Genomic DNA, 22,542 nt, shown 5'->3' on the forward strand with positions numbered 1-22,542 from the left:
AGGATCTCTCTATGTATGTACCCCTGGCTGGTCTCTAACTTGCTATCCTTCTGCCTACCCTCCTAAGAACTGAAATTTACAGGCATATTCCATCCAGAACATGCACCATCAAAAAACCATCCAGGTTCTTTGAAAGTTTATGTAGAATACTCTTATTGTGATGTCTTGGGGATTTTTTTTTTTTGGTGTGTAGTTCTTCGATAACCTTCTCTTTAGAATTTGGAGTGTTTAATTTTTTTAATTGTACTGAAGTACATTTTATCTTCCTAGGTAATTATTAATTTTAGCTAAGGTTTAAAATTTTTATTTGTAGAGTTGTGCAAAACAAGTCTTTTATGGCCTGTACAAGTTGTTAGTTTCCGTTACCTCCTTCATAGTTTGTACTTTCTCCTTTTTCTTTGATTCTTTTTTTTTCATATAAAAAGGTGAATGTATTGGGGAAGTAGATGGTGATGACCGGCCAGGGACACAGTGCAGACTCGGGAGCTGACACTGTGACTTCTTTGATTCTTCTAATTTTATCTGATAACCTAGATTTGGTTTATTAGTTGTTTTGCTTTCTGTTTCTACTTAATTAATCTCTGCTTTTACTTTTATTGTTTTCTTTTCACTCTCCTTTTGTTTTTCTCTCTGGCTTCTTGGGGGAAGAGTGGGTAGTTGGCTATTTCAATTTTTATTTGTCTGAACCAAATGTTTGAGATGATGAATTTTTAATCTAGTTTAATGTTCACTGTGGACAGGGATTTTATTTTAGCTTGTTTCCTTTTTTTTTAAATGTCAGTTGTGGGTTTTGAAATCAGAGTCTGGTGCTGTCCCTGAGCTCTTTGTGCTCAAATCTAACCCTCTACCTCTTTGAGCTACAGCACCACTTCAGGTTTTCTGGTGGTTAATTGGAGATGAGTCTCGTGGACTTTCTTACTATGCTGGCTTTGAACCCTTATCCTCCCATCTCAGTCTCCTGAATAACTAGGATTGCAGGTGTGAGCCACCAGTACTTAGCTTGGGCTTGTTTTTATTTTGATTCAAGAGTTTAGGGTGAAGTTCAAAGCTTTGGGTAGCAAGGAGTACATTAATGTCTCTTTTAACTGTGTTTCTACCTTCATACATCTCTTGTGGTTTCTCTTTTCAAAAGGTGGCTACTGGGGTTTAGATATTTACATCTAATCTAGTTTCATTAGGAATTTTACCTTTTGTGCTATGAAATATATTTGTTTAACATATTGTGTGCTTTGAGCCTAAAATTTACATTGTCTGATTTCAGATTAGCAATCTTTTCTTACTTGTTTGTGTGTCTGTTTTAGAGCCGTATTATGTAAGGGGATTAAACACTTAGCCAGTGTCTGTGCCTGTGTTCCACAGCCCCTGTTGAGCCTGTGGTGGCCAGATGACTACCACTGAGGTGGTACAAGTGGAAGGGACACATGCTCCCATTAGACAAAAGTGTAGTGACCTTCCCCTGCTGCCACTGTGGCTTTATTTATTCACTCTGCAAGAAAGTAAGAGTCTAGTGCTGGTGATACATACTATAACCCCAGCTACAGAGGAGTATGAGATCTGATGAAGTCAGCCCAGGCAAAAAAAAAAAAAAAAAAGTCTGCAAGACTCTTTATTTCCAACTAACCCACAAAATGCTGGAAGTAAGAGTGTGGAAGTAAAGAAATAGCTCAAGTGATACAACTCTAGCCTTGATGAAAAAGAACCCGAGAAAGAACTTGCACAAAGGACTAGCCTGCAGTATCAGGTGGAAATTAGCAAGAGAAACTTTCCAGAGATGTCAGAGTTATTTGTGGGGGTGACAAATTAGCAAATGTTGGTTTATATATTTGGTACACTTTAAACTGTCTCTATGTTAAGCCTTTCAGAATAGCTTTACTTTCACCTTTTGTATTGAGCACAATGATGAGTTTTGTTTTGTGAACAGGCCTGAAAGTTATTTATGTGATTATTTTTTAACTGCCACACTACTTTAGTATATCAATTGTATATTATGTTTTTGTTGACCAAATTAATGAGATGTTAGGGATTAAGGAGATGTTAGTGGTAAAAAATGAGAAGGAGGACGAGGAGAGGAAAAGGAGGAAGAGGAAGAAGAGGAAGAGGAGGGAAAGGAGGAGGAAAAGGCAGCATGTGGCCACACTGCCCTGTGTTGGACCTGTTTCCAGTCTGTTGATATGGCTTGAAACTTCATCAGAATATTCTGATGATAGAATTGGATTTCCCCCTCCCCCAGCTCTGCATGTACATTTTTACAACACTGTCACTGTCACTTTTGGAGATAATGTTACTATAATATCTTGTAATGTTAAGGCAATTTATTTCTGTCCCAGCGTATGTCACCTTTTTCTTTCAGCTGTATCTCAGGGCGTGTGTGCCATTAATTCCCACATGTCTACTTTGATATCTCCCTCCTCCCACCTACAGTTTTAAAATAGTATTCATTATCATTACCAGTGTAGTGCAATGCCCCAAAGCAGTGATTCTTCAGGATGTAGGAAATCAAGACTCCAGATTGTCTGAGGAGTCATTGGTTTCTAATGTTTGGATTTGTTGGCACTTTAACCTCAATGGAACGTGGTAGGATTGGCTGTGCTGTCCTGCACTTCTTCCATCCCTGAGCTTTCATTTTCTTGTTGCAGCATTCTAACCTTGCTGTGGGCAATATAATCTCTTCCTAGTGTTTTCTGGCATGTATCAATGTCAACAAATGTTTGTTTCTTGGTCAGGAAAAGAGACTTCACCTTGCTACTAGAACTGAGATAGTTTGCCCAGCTTGGACCAAAAGAGTAGCAGCTGGCCAGTATTTTCTGTTATGGTAGAGAAAGCATTTGGTTCTTTAAGGTATGAATCCCATAATAACCAAAATATTAATTTAGCTTTATCAGTTTAGTATCATGTACTATATTACTTTATTGCATAATTTCACAGAATCTGCTTTCTGTTTTCAAGAACTTCTATCCCTGTTGAGAACTCTAGTTAACAATCATTTGGATAATTTGAATGTAAATTCTGAATATCCTCAAATATGGCAATTAATTTTTACATAGAATAAGTAAGCAATTTGTATGATTTCTGAAATGTAACTTTTCATAAAGTTTTACAGCTGCATACTCTTTATAGCAAATGAGTTTTTAGAAGTTTTTAAATGTGAGTACTTATAGTGATTGTTTCAAGGAGATGCAGTCTCTTGATCTAGCTGGTTTTTCCCATTGTTTATAAAGATCACTCACCCTGAAGTCAGGAGTCAGCAGTATCACTCTCCTAGGCTGGGTGATAGGAATAAGCCATTAACCTCCAGATCCCATTTTCCTTTCTGTTAAATAGAGACAGTGGGGCTGAGATTGTGGCCTAGTGATAGAGTGCTTGCCTAGCATGCATGTAGCCCTGGATTCCATTCCTTAGTACCACATAGAAAAAGCTGGAAGTGGTGCTGTGGTTCAAGTGGTAGAATGCTAGCCTTGAGCAAAAGAAACTCAGGGACCAGATCCCCAGGACTAGCAAAAATAAAATTAATAGAGATAGTGGTTTTTGTGATTATTGTAATAATGAAAATTGCATAACATGTGGGAATACAGGAGTTCTCTTATTCTTAGCGATGTCTATCTCTGAAAATAATAGGATGGAGTACATTTTAATTAAGCTAGCTTTATTTAGCAACCCTTAATAAGAATGATAGCATTGTAATTACTTCGAAATTCCTGGTACATTTTAGAATAGCAGGATCCAAGAAAGTAGACAACCCTTGTTAGATCCAGGGAGACATGTTTATAATCAAGGACCCTCACATGCTAAGAATTTTCTATTAGGGAAACCTATTTGCAAATTGGGTTTTACAAATGTCGATTTAAAGAAGAGAAAAAGGTATGTGAGAATAAGGCTCTACTTTCTCTGGCTTCCTTTTTGGTATGTCTTCTTGCTATCCTGTCATTCACTGTAACACATAATCCCCAGAGGATTTTTTTATGTTGTTTTGTTTTGTTTTACATAATGGGTGGAGGCAACAGCTTTATTTAGGGACAGTAAGATAGACAGATAATTCATTATATATATATTTCATCTCTATAAATCACTGAATTATCATCGATTCTTTTGTCTATCTAGAGCTATGCAACTATTGCAACAGTTTTAGGACATCTTCACCCAGAAAGAAACCATGTTCCTTTCAGCTGTTGTCACCCCTCCATGCCTCCTTGATACTTGGAGGTCTAGATATATTATTCTCCTTTTTGCTGCTTAAGAGAATACCCAGGGCCCGAATTTTCAAAGAACAAAACATTTCTTAGAATTACGGAGGCTGAAGGGAGAATGAGCATTGTGTTCTCCCATGGCAGGAGAATGAGAGGAAATCCACTCCCACAGGTCCAAACCCTTTCATTAGGCCCTACATTCCAATTTTGTTGCAGTGTAATTAAGTTTCAGCCTGAGTTTTATGCTTTCATTGCATGAATCTAGTTACAGTGAACATCCTGATTGAGGACCCACTGTGTACCAGTCGCCACAGCAACAGCTATCTATGTGTGATTTCTTTTGTTCCTTATAATAACCCAAGCTATAGATGATATCCATAGTTTATGTATATCTGAGAGGAGATAGTAAAGGGCTTTCTGAGAGTCAGACTATTCCTGTTTCAGGCCTAACTTTGCTCCCAGCCTTGACTGTGCATAGTTCTCTTTGACACAGTAGTAATTGCACACCCTTTGGTGCAGCTCAGCTATATCCAGTTCCTGGAACCTGTCATTGCACTCATTCATATCCATATTATGAGAGTCCCCGAGTCCACACTCCACTCTGAATTGAATTCTTCATTATGTGAACTCTGCACATAATGAAGTCTCTCCAGTGTCTCGATTTTCCTCTTATTTTGTATTTATGGTATAGGTAAATGTCTTTTGTACAAGGGCTTTGGCTTAGAAAAAGCAGTATTGCATTAGAAAAGTCTGCAGGGATTACAAAAGAGCAGTTGGGGTTTTCTGGCTGAAAAACTTGTGGAGCATCTTATGGCTATCCGTCAATGGAATCTCCTGCCCCCTGAAGAACTTTACTGTGCTTTTCAGAACTACTTATATTCATTCAGCAATTAGTGCCCCCTTCTCAGGATGCTGTCAGATGCCTTGGTGCATTGAGTAAGGATTGCACTCTAAAGACCCTCTTATGTTGAGGTAAAGGCCTGTCCCTGCCAAAACTGATATAATACAAAAGTAGAATAGTGTGGTACTTTCCTAGATACTGTGGATTCAGGCTTTGATTTTTGTTTTTATTCTTATTGTATTGTTTTGGTTTTTTTTTTGGATACAGGGTCTCATTATTTTGCTCAGCCTCTTCTTGAATTTGTAGTCTTTTTTTTTCCTTGTGGATTATGGGGCTTGAACTTGGGGCTTGAACTCAGGGCTTGGGCTCTGTCTATGAGCTTTTCAGCGCAAGGCTAGTGCACTCCTATTTTGAGTCACAACTCATTTCCTGGTTTCTAATAGTTAATTGGAAATAAGTGTCTCATGGTCTTTCTTGTCTAGGCTAGTTCTACCATAATCCTCAGATCTCAGCCTCTTGAGTAGCTAGGATTACAGGTGTGAGCCACCAGTGCCCGGCTTTTGAATTCACTACAAATCTAAGGTGACCTTGCATTTCTTATCCTTCCTGCTTCTTTCTCTAGAGGTCTGGGATTGCGGGCATGTATCACTAGGACCAGCCTTCAAGTTTTATTTTAATTTTTCAGTCGGAATAGAGATAGTGGTAAACTCTTGAAAAACAACAAGGTAAAGGCATCTTTGTCCTTCAAATTTAACCTATTTGAGAAATAGTTTTTATATATGCATAAACATGACTCTGGCTAAGGTAGAGAATTCTCGATTCAGCTAGATTTATATTTGAATTTCATTTCTGTGGTAGCTATACTACATGATGGTGACTTTCCTATTATATACTTCAGATTTCTCATCTGGAATATGGTGATAGTAATAGCCTTTCCCATTTGTCTGACATATAGCTAGTGTTCATTAAATGTTCATTGTTTTCCTGAGTCAAGCCAGGTATTGTGCCACCCAAAACATTTATTATTGCTTTGTTTTTGTTTGGATCAATCCTGGGGCATGATCTCAAGGCGTAGGCCCTGTCCTTAAGCTTCTTTTGCTCAGTGCTAGCACTCTATCACTTGAGCCACACTCTGCTTCTGGCTTTCTTGGTAGTTTAGTGACAACAGTGGTCTCATAGACTTGTCTGCCTGGGCTGGCTTCAAAACATTATCCTCAGATCTCATTACTGGTATGAACCACCAGCAGTCAGAGGATGAAGAATGTGGGTGGTTGTTGTAAAGAAATGTAACCTCATGTTTAAATTTATTTTATAGAGGAAACACAAGAATAGAAGAGGCTTGTGAAATGTATACCAGAGCTGCAAATATGTTCAAGATGGCTAAGAACTGGAGTGGTATGTACAAAGGTTTTACTTTCTTGCTTTTCTGACAGATACTTTAAAGTCAGTTTGTAGGAAGAAATAACTTTTGTGTTACCTTAAAGAATGAGAATGATGAGATTGAGAGTTAGGCCTAGTGGTAGAGTGCTTGCCTAGCATGCACCAAGACCCAGGTGCGACTCCTTGGTGCCACGTACATAGAAAAGCTGGAAGTGGTGCTGTGGCTCAAGTGGTAGAGGACTATCTTTGAGGAAAGCCCAAGGATAGTGCTCAGGCCCTGAGTTCAGTCCCCAGGACTAGTGGGAAAAAAAGAAAAAAAAATCAGAGGTATCCCCAGTGACAACTATCAGGGATACATTCACTTGCAGAATCATATAAGGGAACTAAGTAGGGATGGTCCCTAAGGCACGAGGCTGACAAGTAAAAACTACTTGGAACTAGGAAAAGCCATCCTTGCTTCTTACTAGTGTCAGATAATACAGTGCCATAAGGAGTGGACGTTGTCTTAAAACTTAGAGATCTAGGGAAAAAATAGAAATATCTGATTTCTTCAAACATCAGTTGAAAATTTCTAATCCTCCACTACTTCTGAGATAAGAGATCCTGAGAGCTGAAACCTTAGAGGATCTTTAGATGAGCTCCTGCAGACTCATCACTTATTATTTTATTTTATTAACTTTGAGAAAGAAACTCATTATTCAGCTCAAACTGGCCTGGAACTCACCATTTTTCTGACACATCCACACAGTGCCAGGATTATAGCACCATACCCGACTTCATTTTCTTAGAAAATGCCTTCTTACCTAGTAAAATTCCACAAGACGAACGTGCGCATTATTATTTTTATTTATTCGTTCTGAAAGAATGGCCCTTTTTGACATTGATTTTAAAAAATGTCTCTTTATCCTGAAAAAAAGAGACTTCATAACCCAGTAAGTAAAGATGGAAACAATCTTAGCCCAGAGATGGGGGTTTGAGTCTAGTTCTGCTCACAACTTCCAGGTGATGGGGGAGTGGCTCCCCTGGCTTCTCTGCAAGCTATTTGTTTCCTCATTTGTCTTTAAGGCAGACACTTCAAAAGCCATTTCCAAGGAGAAAATGCTTTCAACGGGATGAATCTGAAAGGTCCTTTATAGCTGTACACTGTGGTGCATTGGTGGTGATCATAACACTATTTCCACTCTTTATGGTTTTAAAGTTCTCTTGTGATTGAGCTAAGGCTTCTGATTCTTATCAGCATTAGATCAGGAGCTTTAGCTTGAGAAGTTGTGTGTCTTCCCAGAGGCCATTGAGTTTCATATATTCCCTTAAAGACACTTCCAGGTCTGGGGATATTCAGCTGGCACTTATTTGCAGTAACTGGAATGAGTAAGTGTCCAGCAACTGATATGAAAAGTTCATGTACAAAAGGTATAGTTAAAATACTCTGTCATTGGAGAAATATAAGTAGGCCAGGAAAACCCTGGAATCTGTAATATTACATGTAGCTGGAAAAAAGATGGATTCTGGGATAATGAACACAAAAGTTCCAAAAATGAAATGCTAGCATGAGGAGGTTAAATATGTAAGTTGTAACAAAGTGGTAGTGTTTTTAAACATGGCAAAGCACAGGTATGAACCCAGGATAAAGCTGAGCAACAATGTCTGAAATCAGCATTACCTCAGAAAGACCCTTCTAATCACTTTCAGTTACAATAAATGTGGAAGTAATGCAGCCTGTGTTTCTTTGGGTCTGGCTTACATGGTTTAATTTCACATTTTCCAAGGCTTTCTGTTTCCTTACAAAGTCTTCAAGTAACACACCGGATGGTAAAAGACAAATAAAGATACAATGGGACATGATAAATCATAGAGGATTCTAGGCATTCACATATGAAACCAAAGGAAGATACTCTTAGAAAAAGATCACAAAGGTTCAATAGCTTTGGGAATATAATCATATAAAATGATGTTTATTGAGATGAACTCCAAAAAAAATGAAAATGAGGTTTTGTGTTTTTCTTTCCTCCTTTGTCTTTTTTTCCCTTACCTTTTGTCTTATATGTAAGTTTACCTGTTTGGGGGTGGGTAAAGACAGGCATAGAAATGGTGGGACAAAAGCTAAACAAATGCAGCAGTGATACTGAACACTGTGTTGAAAATGAACAGTGCAGCTTGTGGGAGAGGGGAGTTGGTAGGGGAAAAACTGGAAGAAAATGAGGGTTGAGGTCACACTATTCCAAAAGAAATGTACTTATTACCTGACTTACGTAACTATCCCCTCTGTGTAGCACCTTTACAATAACAATAATATATATTATACATAATACATATGCATATCATATATATTGTGTTTGTGACTCTTTAAATACTTAACTTAGGAGTCAGCCAGTACCACATTCTTCTGAGGCAGAGTCCCTCTAAGCTACTCTATAGTTAGCATACTCCCAGACTGCCACTTGGTAGGTTAGCTGTTGCCCTAAATACCCCAGGTGCCTTCCCCATCCCCATCCTGACAGTAGTCTTGGTCCCTCCTCAGGACCCCCTGTCCCTCAGATTCTCCACTGGCCTGCAATGGTTCTCTCATTTTAGCTCTAAGGCTAGCATCTACTCGCACTCAGCATCCCTTGGCCCTTTCCTACTGTGGTGACAAAATAGATTGGGTAGTTGATGGGAACCATTCTGGAAGGTAAAAGCTCTGTGTTCAAGGTGCCAGCAGATTCAGTGCTGGCTTGCTCTCTTGCTTCCTCTTCACAAAAACCTATGCAAGAGAGCATGAATGGACCCTGATAGGCTGGCTGCAGAATTAGTACTGCCTTTTGTGCAGAGTGTGGAGGCAGCTAAAGTTCAAAAGCTCACCTATGTGAGAGGAACTATGTGCTTACCTAGGACAAATCTTGAACTAACTTGGGTATTATATTGTTTAACAAATCAATTTAAAGCAAATGTTAAGCACTGGCAGTGTTTGTGTTAGTTTATGTTAGTGTTGTGTTAGTTATGTGTGTGTTCGTGAGCTTTCCAGGGCTGTGACCAAACAGCATAACAAAGAAAAGATTATTTAGTTCACGATTGCCTGATCCTAAACATTTGACAAGATGATCATGATGGCAGGAACGTGTAGTAGAGGAGGTTCTTTACCTCTTACCAGTCAGGAAGCAGCTTCCCCTGGTCAAAAGTTGTATCTTTCAAACTAGCATCACCTGGTGAGGACCGTCCCTTTAATACAAGAGCCTTTTATGAAGGTTGGAGAAGGAGTGTTACTTGATATCCAAACCATAACCACAATTTAAAAAAAAAAAACAAAAAGAAAAGAACTTTATTAAAGTCAGGCACTGGTATCTCATACCTACAATCCCAGCTACTCAGGAGACTGAGATCTGAGGATTGTGGATCAAAGCCATGAAGATTATGGTTTAAAGCCAGCACAGACAGGAAAGGTCTATGAAAGTTATATCCAAAAAGCCACCAAAAAAAATGCAAAAAACAAACACACCAAAACAGAAATGGAGCTGTGGCTCAAATGATAAGAGTGCTAGCCTTGGAGAGCCCAATTTAAAAAAAAAAAAAGAGTACTAGCCTTAGTGGAAAAAAATCAGGAATAGGGACAGGAGTTTGGCCTAGTGGTAGAGTGCCTGCCTAGCATGTGTGAAGACCGGGGTTCTATTCCACGTTACCACATACATAGAAAAAGCCAGAAGTGATGCTCTGCCTCAAGTGATAGAGCTCTAGCCTTGAGAAAGCCCAAGGACAGTGCTCAGGTCCTGAGTTCAAGCCCCAGAACTGTCAAAAAAAATCTCAGGAATAGCTCTCAGGCCCTGAGTTCAAGCCCTAGGACCTACAGCACAGATGGCTGCACACACACACACGCCTTAAGGTTTAGGAATTTTGTTTTTCTTCTCCTTTTTGTTTTGCTTTCTTTCTTTGTTTTTTTAAGACAGGAACTCACTGTGTAGCATTTACTTTCCTTTCTCCTGACTCAGCCTCCCAAGTACTGGAACTACAGGTGTATCACACCATGCCTAGAGCTCTGCCATCTTCTTAATCATGTGTTTTCCAGTAGAGCAGGTTCTTCAGTGATGACAAATAAGTTCTGTGGATACTCAGATTGGAAAGTATAAAGAAATATCCGTGGCTTCCGCGTTTTGCCTGCCTTTGTTTACAGCTAGAAACACCTATGGATATTCATTTCATGCTGGCATTGTACACTGGACCAGTGAAGGATGGCTAGGGCACTTGGCAAGTCTCCTAGGACTGATGGAGAAGCAAATGAACACATTTGCATGTCCCTTGGACTAGACACTTTAGTCGGTTCCAGTCTTCAAGCCAGGGCAGTTCTTCAGGGAGACTTACTCCTCTGGGTTTAACTATGGTCTCTTCTTCAGCTGCAGGAAATGCATTTTGTCAAGCAGCCAAGCTCCACATGCAGCTTCAGAGCAAACATGACTCTGCTACCAGCTTTGTGGATGCCGGGAATGCTTACAAGAAGGCAGACCCCCAAGGTAAGGCAATACCTCCATCTCTGTGTAACAGACTAGCCGGTGTTCTCTTCAGAGTCAAGGTCAATGTGTGTGGCCCACTTGCAGAGTCCTGGTAAAGAGGAATTTTTGTATTTTGGAAGCATAGAGAAACTTAGGAAATGTGGGGGCTTCTATGAAGAGAAAATACTTTAAATTATCCTGGCTGTTTAGTTGTTGACACCATTTTCTTAAGTTCACTTTCTGTTGAATTATAGAGAACCTTGTGAAAATCATCTTTAATTTTATCTAAGACTTCTTATAACTTTCATTTTTTGAGATAAAGTTTTACTTTGTAGCCCTGGCTGACCTTGTAATCATGGTCTTCTTGCCTCTACTTCCCAAGTTGCGATTACAGGTGTGTGCCACATCTGACTCCTGTATTTCCAGTTTATGAAATATGTTCTTGAACCAACAAGAAAATTCTAATGTTTCCTTCCTCCTAAATTCTCATTGCATGTTAACATCTATTTCGTGGGAAATGGGACTGACCACCTGTTTGAAAACATGCCTTGGGCACACAACACTCATTTTGTTTTTGTTTGGGGGGTTTTGTTTGAACTCAGGGCCTCATATTTACTAGGTAGGTGCTCTCTCACTTGACCTATGTTCCCAACATTTTTTGGTTTAGTTATTTCTCAGGAAGAAGTCTTGCTTCCCCACGCCCCTGGCCCAGCCTTAGACAGTCCCAGCCATAGTCCCTGCAAAGGTGGGGTCACAGGTGCTTATGTTACCATGCCCAGCTTATGGATAGAAGATCGCCCAGGCTGGTTTTGCTCTATCATCCCTCTGGTCTCCTCTCTCGTAGAGCTGAAATGACAAGTATTACTTATCATGCCTGTGTTGTCATTTAAAAAAAATATATTTTTCTAAAGTATCTTAAGGAGAAAAGAATAAAATTGGATCTTTAAAGTGGTAAAATTTAGAACTGTCATTTTTTTCATGAGAAAATGATACTTAACAATTGAGTATTAATATCACATATGCACATGAATCTCCTCCTTTTTTTTTTGACAGTCCTAGGCCATGAACTCAGGGCCTGAGCACTGTCCTTGGACTTTCTCAAGGCTAGAGCTCTACCACTTGAGCCTCAGCACCACTTCTGGCTTTTTTCTAAGTATGTGGTACCAAGGAATTGAACCCGGGTCCTTGTGCATGTTAGGCAAGCACTCTACCACTAGGCTAAACTCCAGGCCCTCCTCCTTTTTTGAGTCTCCTTTTTCTTTCCATTTTTGTTTGTTTGTAGTCCATTTTGTTTAACACCTAAGTCACAATTTTTATGAATTAGTCATAAAGAAAGATGGTATTTCAAGGGCTTTTGTGTAAAGATTAATCACAGTCTCTTTTTTCTACAGTGAGAAATGGCATAGCGAGCAGGAGGAGTACACTTGTATGCTTGTAGTAGATCAGTATTTTAGAACATGAAACAGGCAGTAAAATCCTTACTTTGAAGCCTCTTAATAGAGGTGCCTACCTATTATCCCAGCATTCGGGAGACAGCAGTGGACAGGCTGGACTATATACCAAGACCTCATCTCAAAAAAAAAAAAGGCCAGGAGTTTGGCCTACTGGTAGAGTGCTTGCCTAGCATGCATGAACACATGGGTTCGATTTCTTGGAAACACATACATAGAAAAGCCGGAAGTGATGCTGTGGCTCAAGTGGTAGAGCACTAGCCTTGAGGAAAGCCCAAGGATAGTGCTCAGGTCCCCAGGACTGGCAAAAAAAAAAATCCCTGGTTTCAAAGACTCTTCACGACTTAGTAAAATGTTCCCAGCATTATTAAAGATGCCCATGAGACTGAATGAAAGCAAGTTTATACACATAGAAATGTATCAAAAACATAGAACACTTAATTGTGCTTCTGTGGAGTTAGAGGCAAATTGTGTTTACTCTTGTTTTTTTTTTCCTGTATTTTTAAAGGTATAACAGTGAATTATATAGTTTATATAGTTTTAGAAAAATTGCTTTTAATTGTTATTGTTGTAGATACCATTCTAGTTCTTTGGTAAAGCTTTGCCTCTTTGTGCCTCTTTCAAACCAAAAGCAATAAGCTTGGAGCTGTCAGTCACAGGCCAGCAGTATAAATATCTCCATGTGGTGACAGGAAATTTCTTGGCTCACTGTTTCAGGAAATTAATATAATTTATTAACATGACCATTTATTAGATTTGTTTCTTCCTTTTGGGGGGGGATACATTCATATATCAAACGCATCTTTGAGCTTGCTGAGCTGTCTAAAAAGGCATCTCTTTTGATTGCAGCCTTATGAATAGGAGAATTGATTGAACTAGGATTTCTTGTGACACCATCTTCTAAAATGAATATATCTTCACATTACATTAATGAATAATACATTTACTTTATATACTAGCAGACACGGTGTATCAGTGTTGGTGATAACCCCCATACTTGTGTTTTCTTTGTAACACAGTCTTCCCACCTTGGATCGAGTTTTTACTTTAAGGTGAAGAACACTGAGCCAATAATACTCCAGCCACATTTCCTTCAGTCAGCCTATAGCTGCTACCATGAGCTGCCATGCTCATGAACTTGGACTTTTGCATGATTTGTGTTTGCTTTACTAACTGACCTGCCCATCCTCTTGCCCAAATTGTACCTCATTACCCCCTAATAATAGCCTAGAAGATAGGCTCACCTGAACCCTCTTTGACTGAATGGATTTTTCATTGTTTTTCTTAAATGCCTACGCTTCAGAGGCTATCAACTGCTTAAATGCAGCCATCGACATTTACACAGACATGGTAAGACGTTGCTTTGCTTGAGTGGCTGTGGGGTGGAATCCCTAACATGGCTTAGAGTCATTTCTTTTTCGGCTTCCAAACTGCATGGCATTCACATAGGTAAAACAGATGTGTGACTCTGGATTTTTCCCCCTAGGGAAGATTTACCATCGCAGCAAAGCACCACATCACTATTGCTGAGATCTATGAGACTGAGCTTGTGGACATTGAGAAGGTAAGTGCAGGACACGGCTCCCAGTGAAGTCAATGCAAAGCAAGCGGAAGGAAGCCAGCCCCCTCCCCACGGCTGCAGTATCATGGTGGCAGGGGGTGGGGGGAGGCACAAGGAGCATCTCCCAGGAGTTCTAAGAGTGGCTGGCTGTGCTGCAGTGAGTGTCTAAGATAGCTGTTGAGACTTCACCAAATTCAGCCATTGTTGGTACACTAATTCATACGAGGACATCAGCATGACCTAGGTCTTTTTCAGTTACGTAGCTAAGGTCTCTGGAGGCCCTGGGAAGAAGGTGAAGCACCTCTGGCAGTGCTGCTTTTCCATCTGTGTGCCAGTGAAACACAGGCCTCTCTGCAGCCCACATTGGCTCCAAACTCCAGGCGAAACCCACCCGCCTGCTCACCTTTCCATTTAGGTCCATGCCATCTGAGAGCCAGAGCAGGGGGAGCCCAAGAGCCACATCCCCCCTAATCTTCTCCAAATGGCAGGCTGCCATGTCTTCTCACTCTTCACCCAACATGGGAGCCGTTTCTGTGGGCCATACTCCCTGCTCGTCAGCCTCAGCACTTCTCAATACCTGGCCTCAGCCTCACTTCATCACTGTGGAGTCTCCTAACTGGTCTCCTCGCTTCCCTGCCCACCTACACCCCTTGTAACAGAGAAACCAGCGTGAACCTTGTGAGTTCCGGGAAGACTCAGCTTCCAGCTTTTGTTCCCACCACCTTTATTCCCAGGAGCTGAAAGAGCCATGTCCAGAGTCTTCATTGCCCCCTCCCTGTCCCGCACTCTTCATGCACAGCTGTGACTTCAGTTTCTCCTCCTTTAGTTTATCTGGTTCCTGCCACCATGGCTTCCTTGCTGCTTATTACCCATGCCAGATGAGCTCCTGCCTGAGGACTTTTCTCTTCATTTCTATTTATTCCGAGAGCTGAGGAGCAAACTCAGGGCTTTGCCAGACAAATGCTTTTCCACTGAGCTAATTCTCCCCAAGGTTGTCCTTGAACTTGAAATCCTTCTGTCTCAGCTTCCCAAGTTTTGGGGTTACAGGTGTGCACCACATATTCACCTATCCCTCTGCCCACTCAGCTGCCTCACATGTCCATACAACTACCTCCTCAGGACACATCCACCTAGCTGACTTCCCCATGTATCTCTATTGTATCACTTTTTCCCTGAGGTCTATGAGGGCTGTCCAGTTAAAAATCATAACCTCAGTCCCACAGGATTATTATTTCACCACACATGAATAACTCACCCATTTTTCTCTCTCACTATGCAACAGGCATCACCTTTTATTGTATGTCAATATTTACTTCCTAGTATTTGTATCATTCCTAGTATTTGTGCCCTTTGCTCTCTGATGGATATGGTTCCTTTGTCAGCAGAGAGCTTTGCATCCACTTCTCTGATAGGTATCAAGGTCCCAGAAATAGGAGACCCTCAATAAATAGCAACTGAATAAGCAAGCCACATCCCTAGTTCATATTTGAAGCAGTACTGAGGCTGGTTAACATGAAGAAGGCCCTTTGGACATGCTGACCACACCGCCGTTGGTTATTCAACACGGAGTGTGCTCCATCTCACCACATATTACTCATTCTTTGTCCCTAACCCATTGCCATGCCATGCCTTGCCGAGGAGGCTGTGATCTTATCAGATCAGGGCCACCCTGTGCCCTGGCAGATGCATATGAATATTCTCTCTAGGGCTGTCTGTGGGTCCTAGATGACTGTAAAGGAGCCTGGAGTAGAACTCTCATCTGTATGCTCATGTGGGCTTAGTATTGGGTCACAAGGACACAGCGTTGGTGTGGCTGGGGTCTTTCCTCTGTTGGAGTGTCTGTGATGGGCACTATATCTTTCTTCGGGTTGACCGATTCTTTCAGAGACAAACACTGCACAAATGTCTTTGCGGGTTAGTTCTTTAATCCCTGAGAATCAGAAGTGCACTCTGAGTCCAGAGTCCACAGTGTCAGGTCGTTTCTGCTACCAGAGTATAAGTATCTGCAACTTTTTTTTTCCCCCTTTGATTTGTCAAAGCTTCTAAAATCCCCATCTTTCATGTTTCTATTCTATGAATTGCCAGTAGGTGGCACTGTTTTCACTCCTGTGGCCTGTTCTGTTAAAGAGTTTCTTTAGAGAGTATGGACTTGAAGTGGTAGTGCATGCCTGTAATACTAGAACTCAGAAGGTGGAGTCAGAAAGATTAGGAGTTCAAGGACAGACTGACTATGCAGTAAGACCTGCCTTAATTTTTTTCAAATATATTACTATACGTATTGTGTTTCCTCATTTGAGGCTCCTGCTTTGTTTATAAACATTATTGCCTTTTCTTTCCTTCTTTTTCCAAAAAAAAAAAAAATGTGGTCAGTAGTATATGAAGTTTATGTATGAAAATCACTTTCACCAAGATACTGTGGGTCTTGTTTATTACAAATAGATTCATTCTCTATTAATACTACCCAGTGCTTATTCTGTAACTCAGATTTAAGCTATTGGGCATGAACTCAGTTAGTACCTTTAACTTCATGAGGTCAAACAGTGAACCTGGCAATATGAGTCTTTTTAGGTAATGTTTTAAATTATCCAAGGGAACAATGACTCAATTTTGTGTTCAGCTGTTGAAGAACATAATTTAAAACTGTTTATTGAAGCTGAACTAGGCATATATGACAGGCTGATGTTAGGTACTGTCTCAGAGCATTTTTTCTAAAAGCACTGGTCCCATTTTAGGGGTCCTTAAGGCTGTTTCACCTACACAGTGGACTCTTAAGCATGAAATCATCAGAAGCAGAAACAGCAGGCAGAGCATTTTCCTGCTCATGCCTAAAAGATTTTACTACCTGTTAGAGTCCACTGGATATTAAGTAACCCCTTCATCTACTCTGCAGAATGTTTTTTGTTAGTTTTTTTTAAATTTTTATTCTGTTTTATTACAATGGGAAATGGTACTAAACACTTTAGAGAAGGAGAACAGTTCAAAGAAGGGGTTGTTTTGTGGTAGGGATGGCAGGGCCTTGTGCATGCCAATAAGTACATGCTCCACCACTGAGGTACACCTTTAGTCTCAAGAAGATTTGTTGTTGCTGTTGTTGTTATTGTTTTAATTAACTATCAATACATGAAAAGCATTTTTCCTGAAATTCCAAATTGATCAAACTATTGGCAGTATCTCAGTAGGGGGCCTTTCATTTTTGATGGTGTTTATATTTATTCACTGGGCACCTATCCTATACCGGGCATTATAAACTAGGCTCAGGGCTGTAATGGTGAGCAGCCATCCTGAGATCAGCCCTTTCAGACCCTGTGTCTCAGTGGGAGAAGATGCACAATTGTCAGGTAAAAAATAATTTATATATGAATTAAGATAGACTTAAATGGACCCAATCTTTCCAAAACACTAGAAATGTCTGTTGTTGTTGTTGTTTTTTTTTTAAATAAAACTGCAAAGTTGAATGGTGTAGGTACTTTGCGATACAGAAGGCTCTTCTACCTTCTTCCTGCGACTTTAGAGATAGCGCTGCTCAGTGGCTATTACTTCTGTCTGCTTTGTACTGTGTATAGGCCAAGCCTGTTTGCTTCTAGTACACTCCTTGTGGCAATAAGAGCCTAATACGGTATTCACACATAGTTTCCAAGCCTGTTTTACTTGCTGTTTCTTTATGCCTGTGCCTAGCACCTTCACTCTGATCTCTGGGGCTTATAGAGAAACTTATAATTTAAAAACCTTGTTTATTGCAGGCGCGATGGCTCACGCCTGTAATCCTAGCTACTCAGGAGGCTGAGATCTAAGGATCAAGTTTCAAAGCCAGCCCAGGCACAAAAGGACCTGAGATTTTTATCTCTAATTAACATAGAAAACGGGAAGTGGGGCTTGGCTCAAGGGTAGAATGGTAGCCTAGAGCTGAGGAGCTCAGGGACAAAGCCCAGGCCCAGGGGGTAGGGCAATAATAGCCTTGAGCTGAAGAGCTCAGGGACAGTGTCCTAGTGGAAATTAAGCCCCATGACCCACAAAAAAAAGAAAAAAGAAAGAAAGAACTTGTTTCTTTAGAAACCTTGTTTCTTTATGACTGCATAGTAAGAATCGGTTTTGTATTATTCTCACTAAGAGAAAAAGCATTTCGTGACACATTAAAATAGTGTGAAATTGAAATGTCATCGTTCAAGGATAAAGTATCCTCGTATGCAACCACACTTACTTATGTTTGTGTTCATGACATGCTGTTAGTAGGTGCTGAGAGCTGCCCCAGAGATTATTTCACTCACAAAATCCAAAGTACTTATTTTCTGACCTGCTAAAGAAGTTTTCCAGATTCCCAGCTTAAAGCATTTGCAGACTTACCTCTTCCCATGTGGGATATAGAAGTCACTAGCTTTTCTAAACTCATGAGACCCTTCTCTATCGACTTGGCCTCTTGCCTTTCATAACTGCCTATAAGCCAGCTAATTTCTTCCAGAGTTCATTAATCATAGCAGGAAACAGCAAGACATACTCACAAAACTCTTAGCCGCTATGTATCATTCCAGCTCCAGCAGCTATAAGTTCTACCTTGTGAATTGTCCTGTCACTTATTTCACTAAACCTCTGTTGCAACATGATAAGCCCTTCTAGCCTTTCTGGCCTACATCCTCTATTTTTTCAGCTTCCATTTTCAGTGGGTATCACACATTCTAGAAGGAAGATAACGTCTTTACTCAAGATGACACTCTGGTCTTGAGAGCAGTCAATGTTGCAGTAGTAAGTATAGACTTGTTTAGGTCTGACGGGGCTTCCCTCCTTTCCAAAATAAAATTAGGTGTGTGTTTCTAGTGATGGGTACATTCTAGCCTTTGAGGTTATTTGGGAGGCAGGCTGAGATTATTTAGAAATCTGTGGCTTCCAGCATCACACTAGGTTTGGTCATTGTCATTCCAGCATATGGAAAGTATGAGATCTGAAGAATAATGCCAAGTAAGATGTGTGTACCAGGCCCACACAGGTCTGTTCATAGTTCATCAAAAAAAACAAAAAAACAAAACTAGTCGTCTGACCACCTTTACTACAGCGGAGGCTAGGAAGATGGCATCTCTAGGTGTTTGCTGTGAGGAAGAAAAAGAACAGATTTGATTAATAGGGAGCATTCTACCACTGTGAGGTTTACAGACTTATATGCTTTCCTGTATTTCCTGAATAGGGTTGAGTTGTAGAAAAAAAAAAAAACCCGTATAAATGTAATGGGGTATTTTGACCGTACTGACTGAGGACTGAACCCTAAGCCTCACCACTAGGCAAGAGCTTTACCATTTAATCCATGCCCCGTCCTTTGCTTTTATTTTGTTTCTCAGATTGGGTCTTGTACTATAAAGCCAGCTCACAGGCTGTCCTCTTTCCTCCCCTCCCAAGAAGTTGGGATGAACAACCAGTAGGCGTGCACAACCACACTGGGCTGTAAACATAGTTTTAAAGATAGCGCTTCAAATGAACTATTAGTGAATGAAATGTATGTATTTTCAGGCTATCGCACATTATGAACAATCTGCTGATTATTACAAAGGAGAAGAATCTAACAGGCAAGTATTCTATTTTTAATATTGGTAAAAGAGTTTTAATACTGTGATACAGGTCAGCTGCTTTTGGACGAAATACAAGTATCTTCCCATTCATGGGATCCATGCACATGCATCTTTCATTTTCCTTGTGGGTTACTTACTCTGCTCTGGTTCTTAATTTTAGCTCCGCAAACAAGTGTCTGCTGAAGGTGGCAGCCTACGCTGCACAGCTGGAGCAGTACCAGAAAGCCATTGAAATCTACGAGCAGGTGAGGGCACTGCTGTCTCCTCATTTGGAAACCAGTGGGTTTTTGGTTGTTTGCTTTTTTTTTACATTCGATGTGTTATGTAATTTTTTGCATTGAGAGAGAATTTATGTAGTTCATCCTTTCAGCGAGTAAACTCAATGGCCTTTGGTATATCCAAGAAGTCATGGAAACACCACCACTACTTAATTCTATCACATTTTCATCATTCCCTACAAAAGCCACTACCCTGTTCCCCTGTTTCTCCAGTCCCTGTTAAACAATCTTTTTTCTTTCTCCGTGGATTTTCCCATTCCTGGACCTTGAATAGATGCGGGATCATACATGTGTCATTCTGTGATTGGATTCTTTCATGGGATATTGTCAAGATTCACATTGTAATGAGGACCAGTACTTTGTGGCTCTTCAAGTAATATTCCATAGTATATTCATTCATTCGATTGATGACATTTAGAGCTGTGGAGAATACTGTTGTGAACATTTGCACTTAGATTTGTATAAGGATCTGCTTTCTGTTCTCTTTATTCTATGCTTTGGTATAGAATTGCAACTTCTGGGTCAATGTGGTAAGCCCAGAGTGATATTTTAAGGAATCCACACTCCCGTGGTGCTTTTACTACTTAACATTTTAAGAAGCAATACACAAGTTTCTGTATATCCTCACCAACACTTCCTTTATTTTATTTAACAACTTTAATGAACCTGAAGTGTGTCATTGAAGTTTTGATTTGGATTTCTCAATAAATTATTTAGTCAGTAGATTAGATAGATCCATCTACTTTAGGAAGTCTAATCTGCTTTACTCATTCTACGGATTCTGATGTTAATTGTTTATTAAAGAAATAAATTTATTTATTTATTTATTTATTTATTGCCAGTCCCAGGCCTAGAATTCAGGGTCTGAGCACTATCCTTGGACTTTCTCAAGGCTAGACCTCTATCACTTGAGCCACAGCACCATTTCTGGCTTTTTCTATGTATGTGGCACCAAGGAATCCAACTCAGGTCTTTGTGCATGCTAGGCAAGCACTCTACCACTAGGCCAAACTCCCCATCCCTGATGTTAATCTTATCTAGAATGCATAGTAACTATCTTACAGATGTGTTGAGGGTTATTTTATGCCCAAATATAGTGTGTGTTGGTAATGTGTTATTGTAGGATGGTCTGGTTTTTGTTGTTATTGTTGTTGTGGTAGTGGTGGTGGTAGTGGTGGTACTGGTCCTGGGATTTGAACTGAGATCCTAGGCACTGTCCCTGAGCTTTTTTGTTCAAGGCTAGGACTCTACCACTTTAACCACAGCCCTACTTCCAGCCATTTTGGTGGTTAATTGGAATTAAGAGTCTCCTGCCCCAACTGGCTTTTAGACTGTGATCTTCAGATCTCAGCCTCCCAAGATTACAGGTCTGGGCCACCAGTTCTTAGTGTTGGTCTATTCTCTTAAGTGTTGCTTGGAGCTTGTGTTATAAAATAGTGGGTTCTACATTCTTGCTCTTTTTTCTGCCTAGTCCTCACTTTAAAAGCTGTATTTTGAAGTTTCTAGCTGTCATTGTAGTTTGTCCATCTCTTCTTTCATTCTGTCAGTTTTTGTTTCTCATATGTTGTAGCTCTGGATTGCTGCTTTTAGTAGGTTGACCTTTTAATATTACATAATCTCCTTCATGATGTTTAATAACTGTGATTTCTCTGAAGTCTATCCACGTAATAGTCTCTTGTACTTTCTTTTCTTTTTTTGCCAGTCCTGGGACTTGAACTCACACCTAAGCACTGTCCTTGGGCTTTCTCAAGGCTAGAACTCTACCACTTGAGCCACAGCACCATTTCCAGCTTTTTTCTATATATATGGTACTGAGAAATCAAACCCGGGTCTTCATGGCTGCTAGGCAAGCACTCTACCACTAGCCTGCCTATGTTATAGTTGAAGAAAATTTACTGAGTTTCTTATAGTTGATCACTTTCTAAAATCTATCAGTATCTCTTTTAACCAGTGAATTTAGATTATATATGAATTAAACAAATAGTAGGGACCCGCTTATCCCTTGGAGAATAGGCAGGAATTACACATTATGAGAGTGCTGCTAAATGCTATTATAGTACTATTAATGTTTTATGTAAACATCCCTTTGATAGTTTATTTTTCCTTTAAATGTGCTGAATGTTGGCTGCTGGGGGACGGGGAGATTTAACTACCTCACTGACAGCCATTAGACTCTTCTTAAGTCCTTGGCTACCCTGAGGAAAGGACTGCCAGGCAGCTGAACTACCCTCATGCCAGTCCCCAAAGCACACTGATCCTAGAAGGCACTGCCCCAGCAAGTAGGTTGAACTGGACTTCCTGCCACCACAAGCTTCAGAGCACTGTAGAATCCTTACAGCCATTCCTACCCAGACCAGAGGGGTTTATTTCTTGGTGGCCCAAAAGAAGATCCATAGTTGATACACACACTCTCCTTCATGTGCATGAAGGGACTGACTGTCATGTTTGGAACCAACCCCATTCTGGCCTTCTAAGCTGTGAACATCTAAGGGACACCCTCTTGTGACTAGCTCCTGGAGTTGCTGTAGCAGATCGTGAGCCTTGCCTACACTTCTGAGTCTCATCACTTGGAGAACATCTGAGCCAGGAAGGTGAAGAGAATAGCAGTGGCAGTGGCAGCCTCAGGACCCATGAGAGGCATAGGCAGGAAGGGCATTGCAGGAGTCAGCTTCAGCGAGAGTGGCAGCGGAGGGATTTGCAGAGCATCAGGAACCTTCAACATGTGTAACTTAAGGCTGATTGGGCCTGCACGTAGGGTGCAGCAGAAAAGGAGAGCTGGGGAGGTAGCAGCAGGAGCAGGACAAGAGTCTTCCTGCAAATGAAGTCAACATCAAGATA

At 40.5% G+C, this 22,542-nt stretch overlaps 1 protein-coding gene across 2 annotated transcripts in view; it reads left to right on the plus strand.

Moving 5' to 3' along the window:
- The window catches only part of Napb (NSF attachment protein beta), a 35,719-nt gene that overhangs the window by 7,711 nt on the left and 5,466 nt on the right, over positions 1-22,542 (plus strand). The window contains exons 2-7 of one of the 2 annotated variants that reach the window (XM_090351911.1): positions 6,341-6,420; positions 10,767-10,883; positions 13,617-13,663; positions 13,800-13,877; positions 19,368-19,423; positions 19,587-19,671. In XM_090351911.1, the coding sequence (XP_090208037.1) occupies positions 6,341-6,420; positions 10,767-10,883; positions 13,617-13,663; positions 13,800-13,877; positions 19,368-19,423; positions 19,587-19,671 (463 nt within the window). Of the gene's footprint in view, positions 1-6,340; positions 6,421-10,766; positions 10,884-13,616; positions 13,664-13,799; positions 13,878-19,367; positions 19,424-19,586; positions 19,672-22,542 lie in introns of those variants that run through there. The other variant, XM_090351912.1, reaches the window with a different exon arrangement.

The sequence above is a fragment of the Megascapheus bottae genome, chromosome 18 (assembly GCF_031878675.1).
Source record: "Megascapheus bottae isolate mThoBot1 chromosome 18, mThoBot2.hap1, whole genome shotgun sequence".
Lineage (NCBI taxonomy): Eukaryota > Metazoa > Chordata > Mammalia > Rodentia > Geomyidae > Megascapheus > Megascapheus bottae.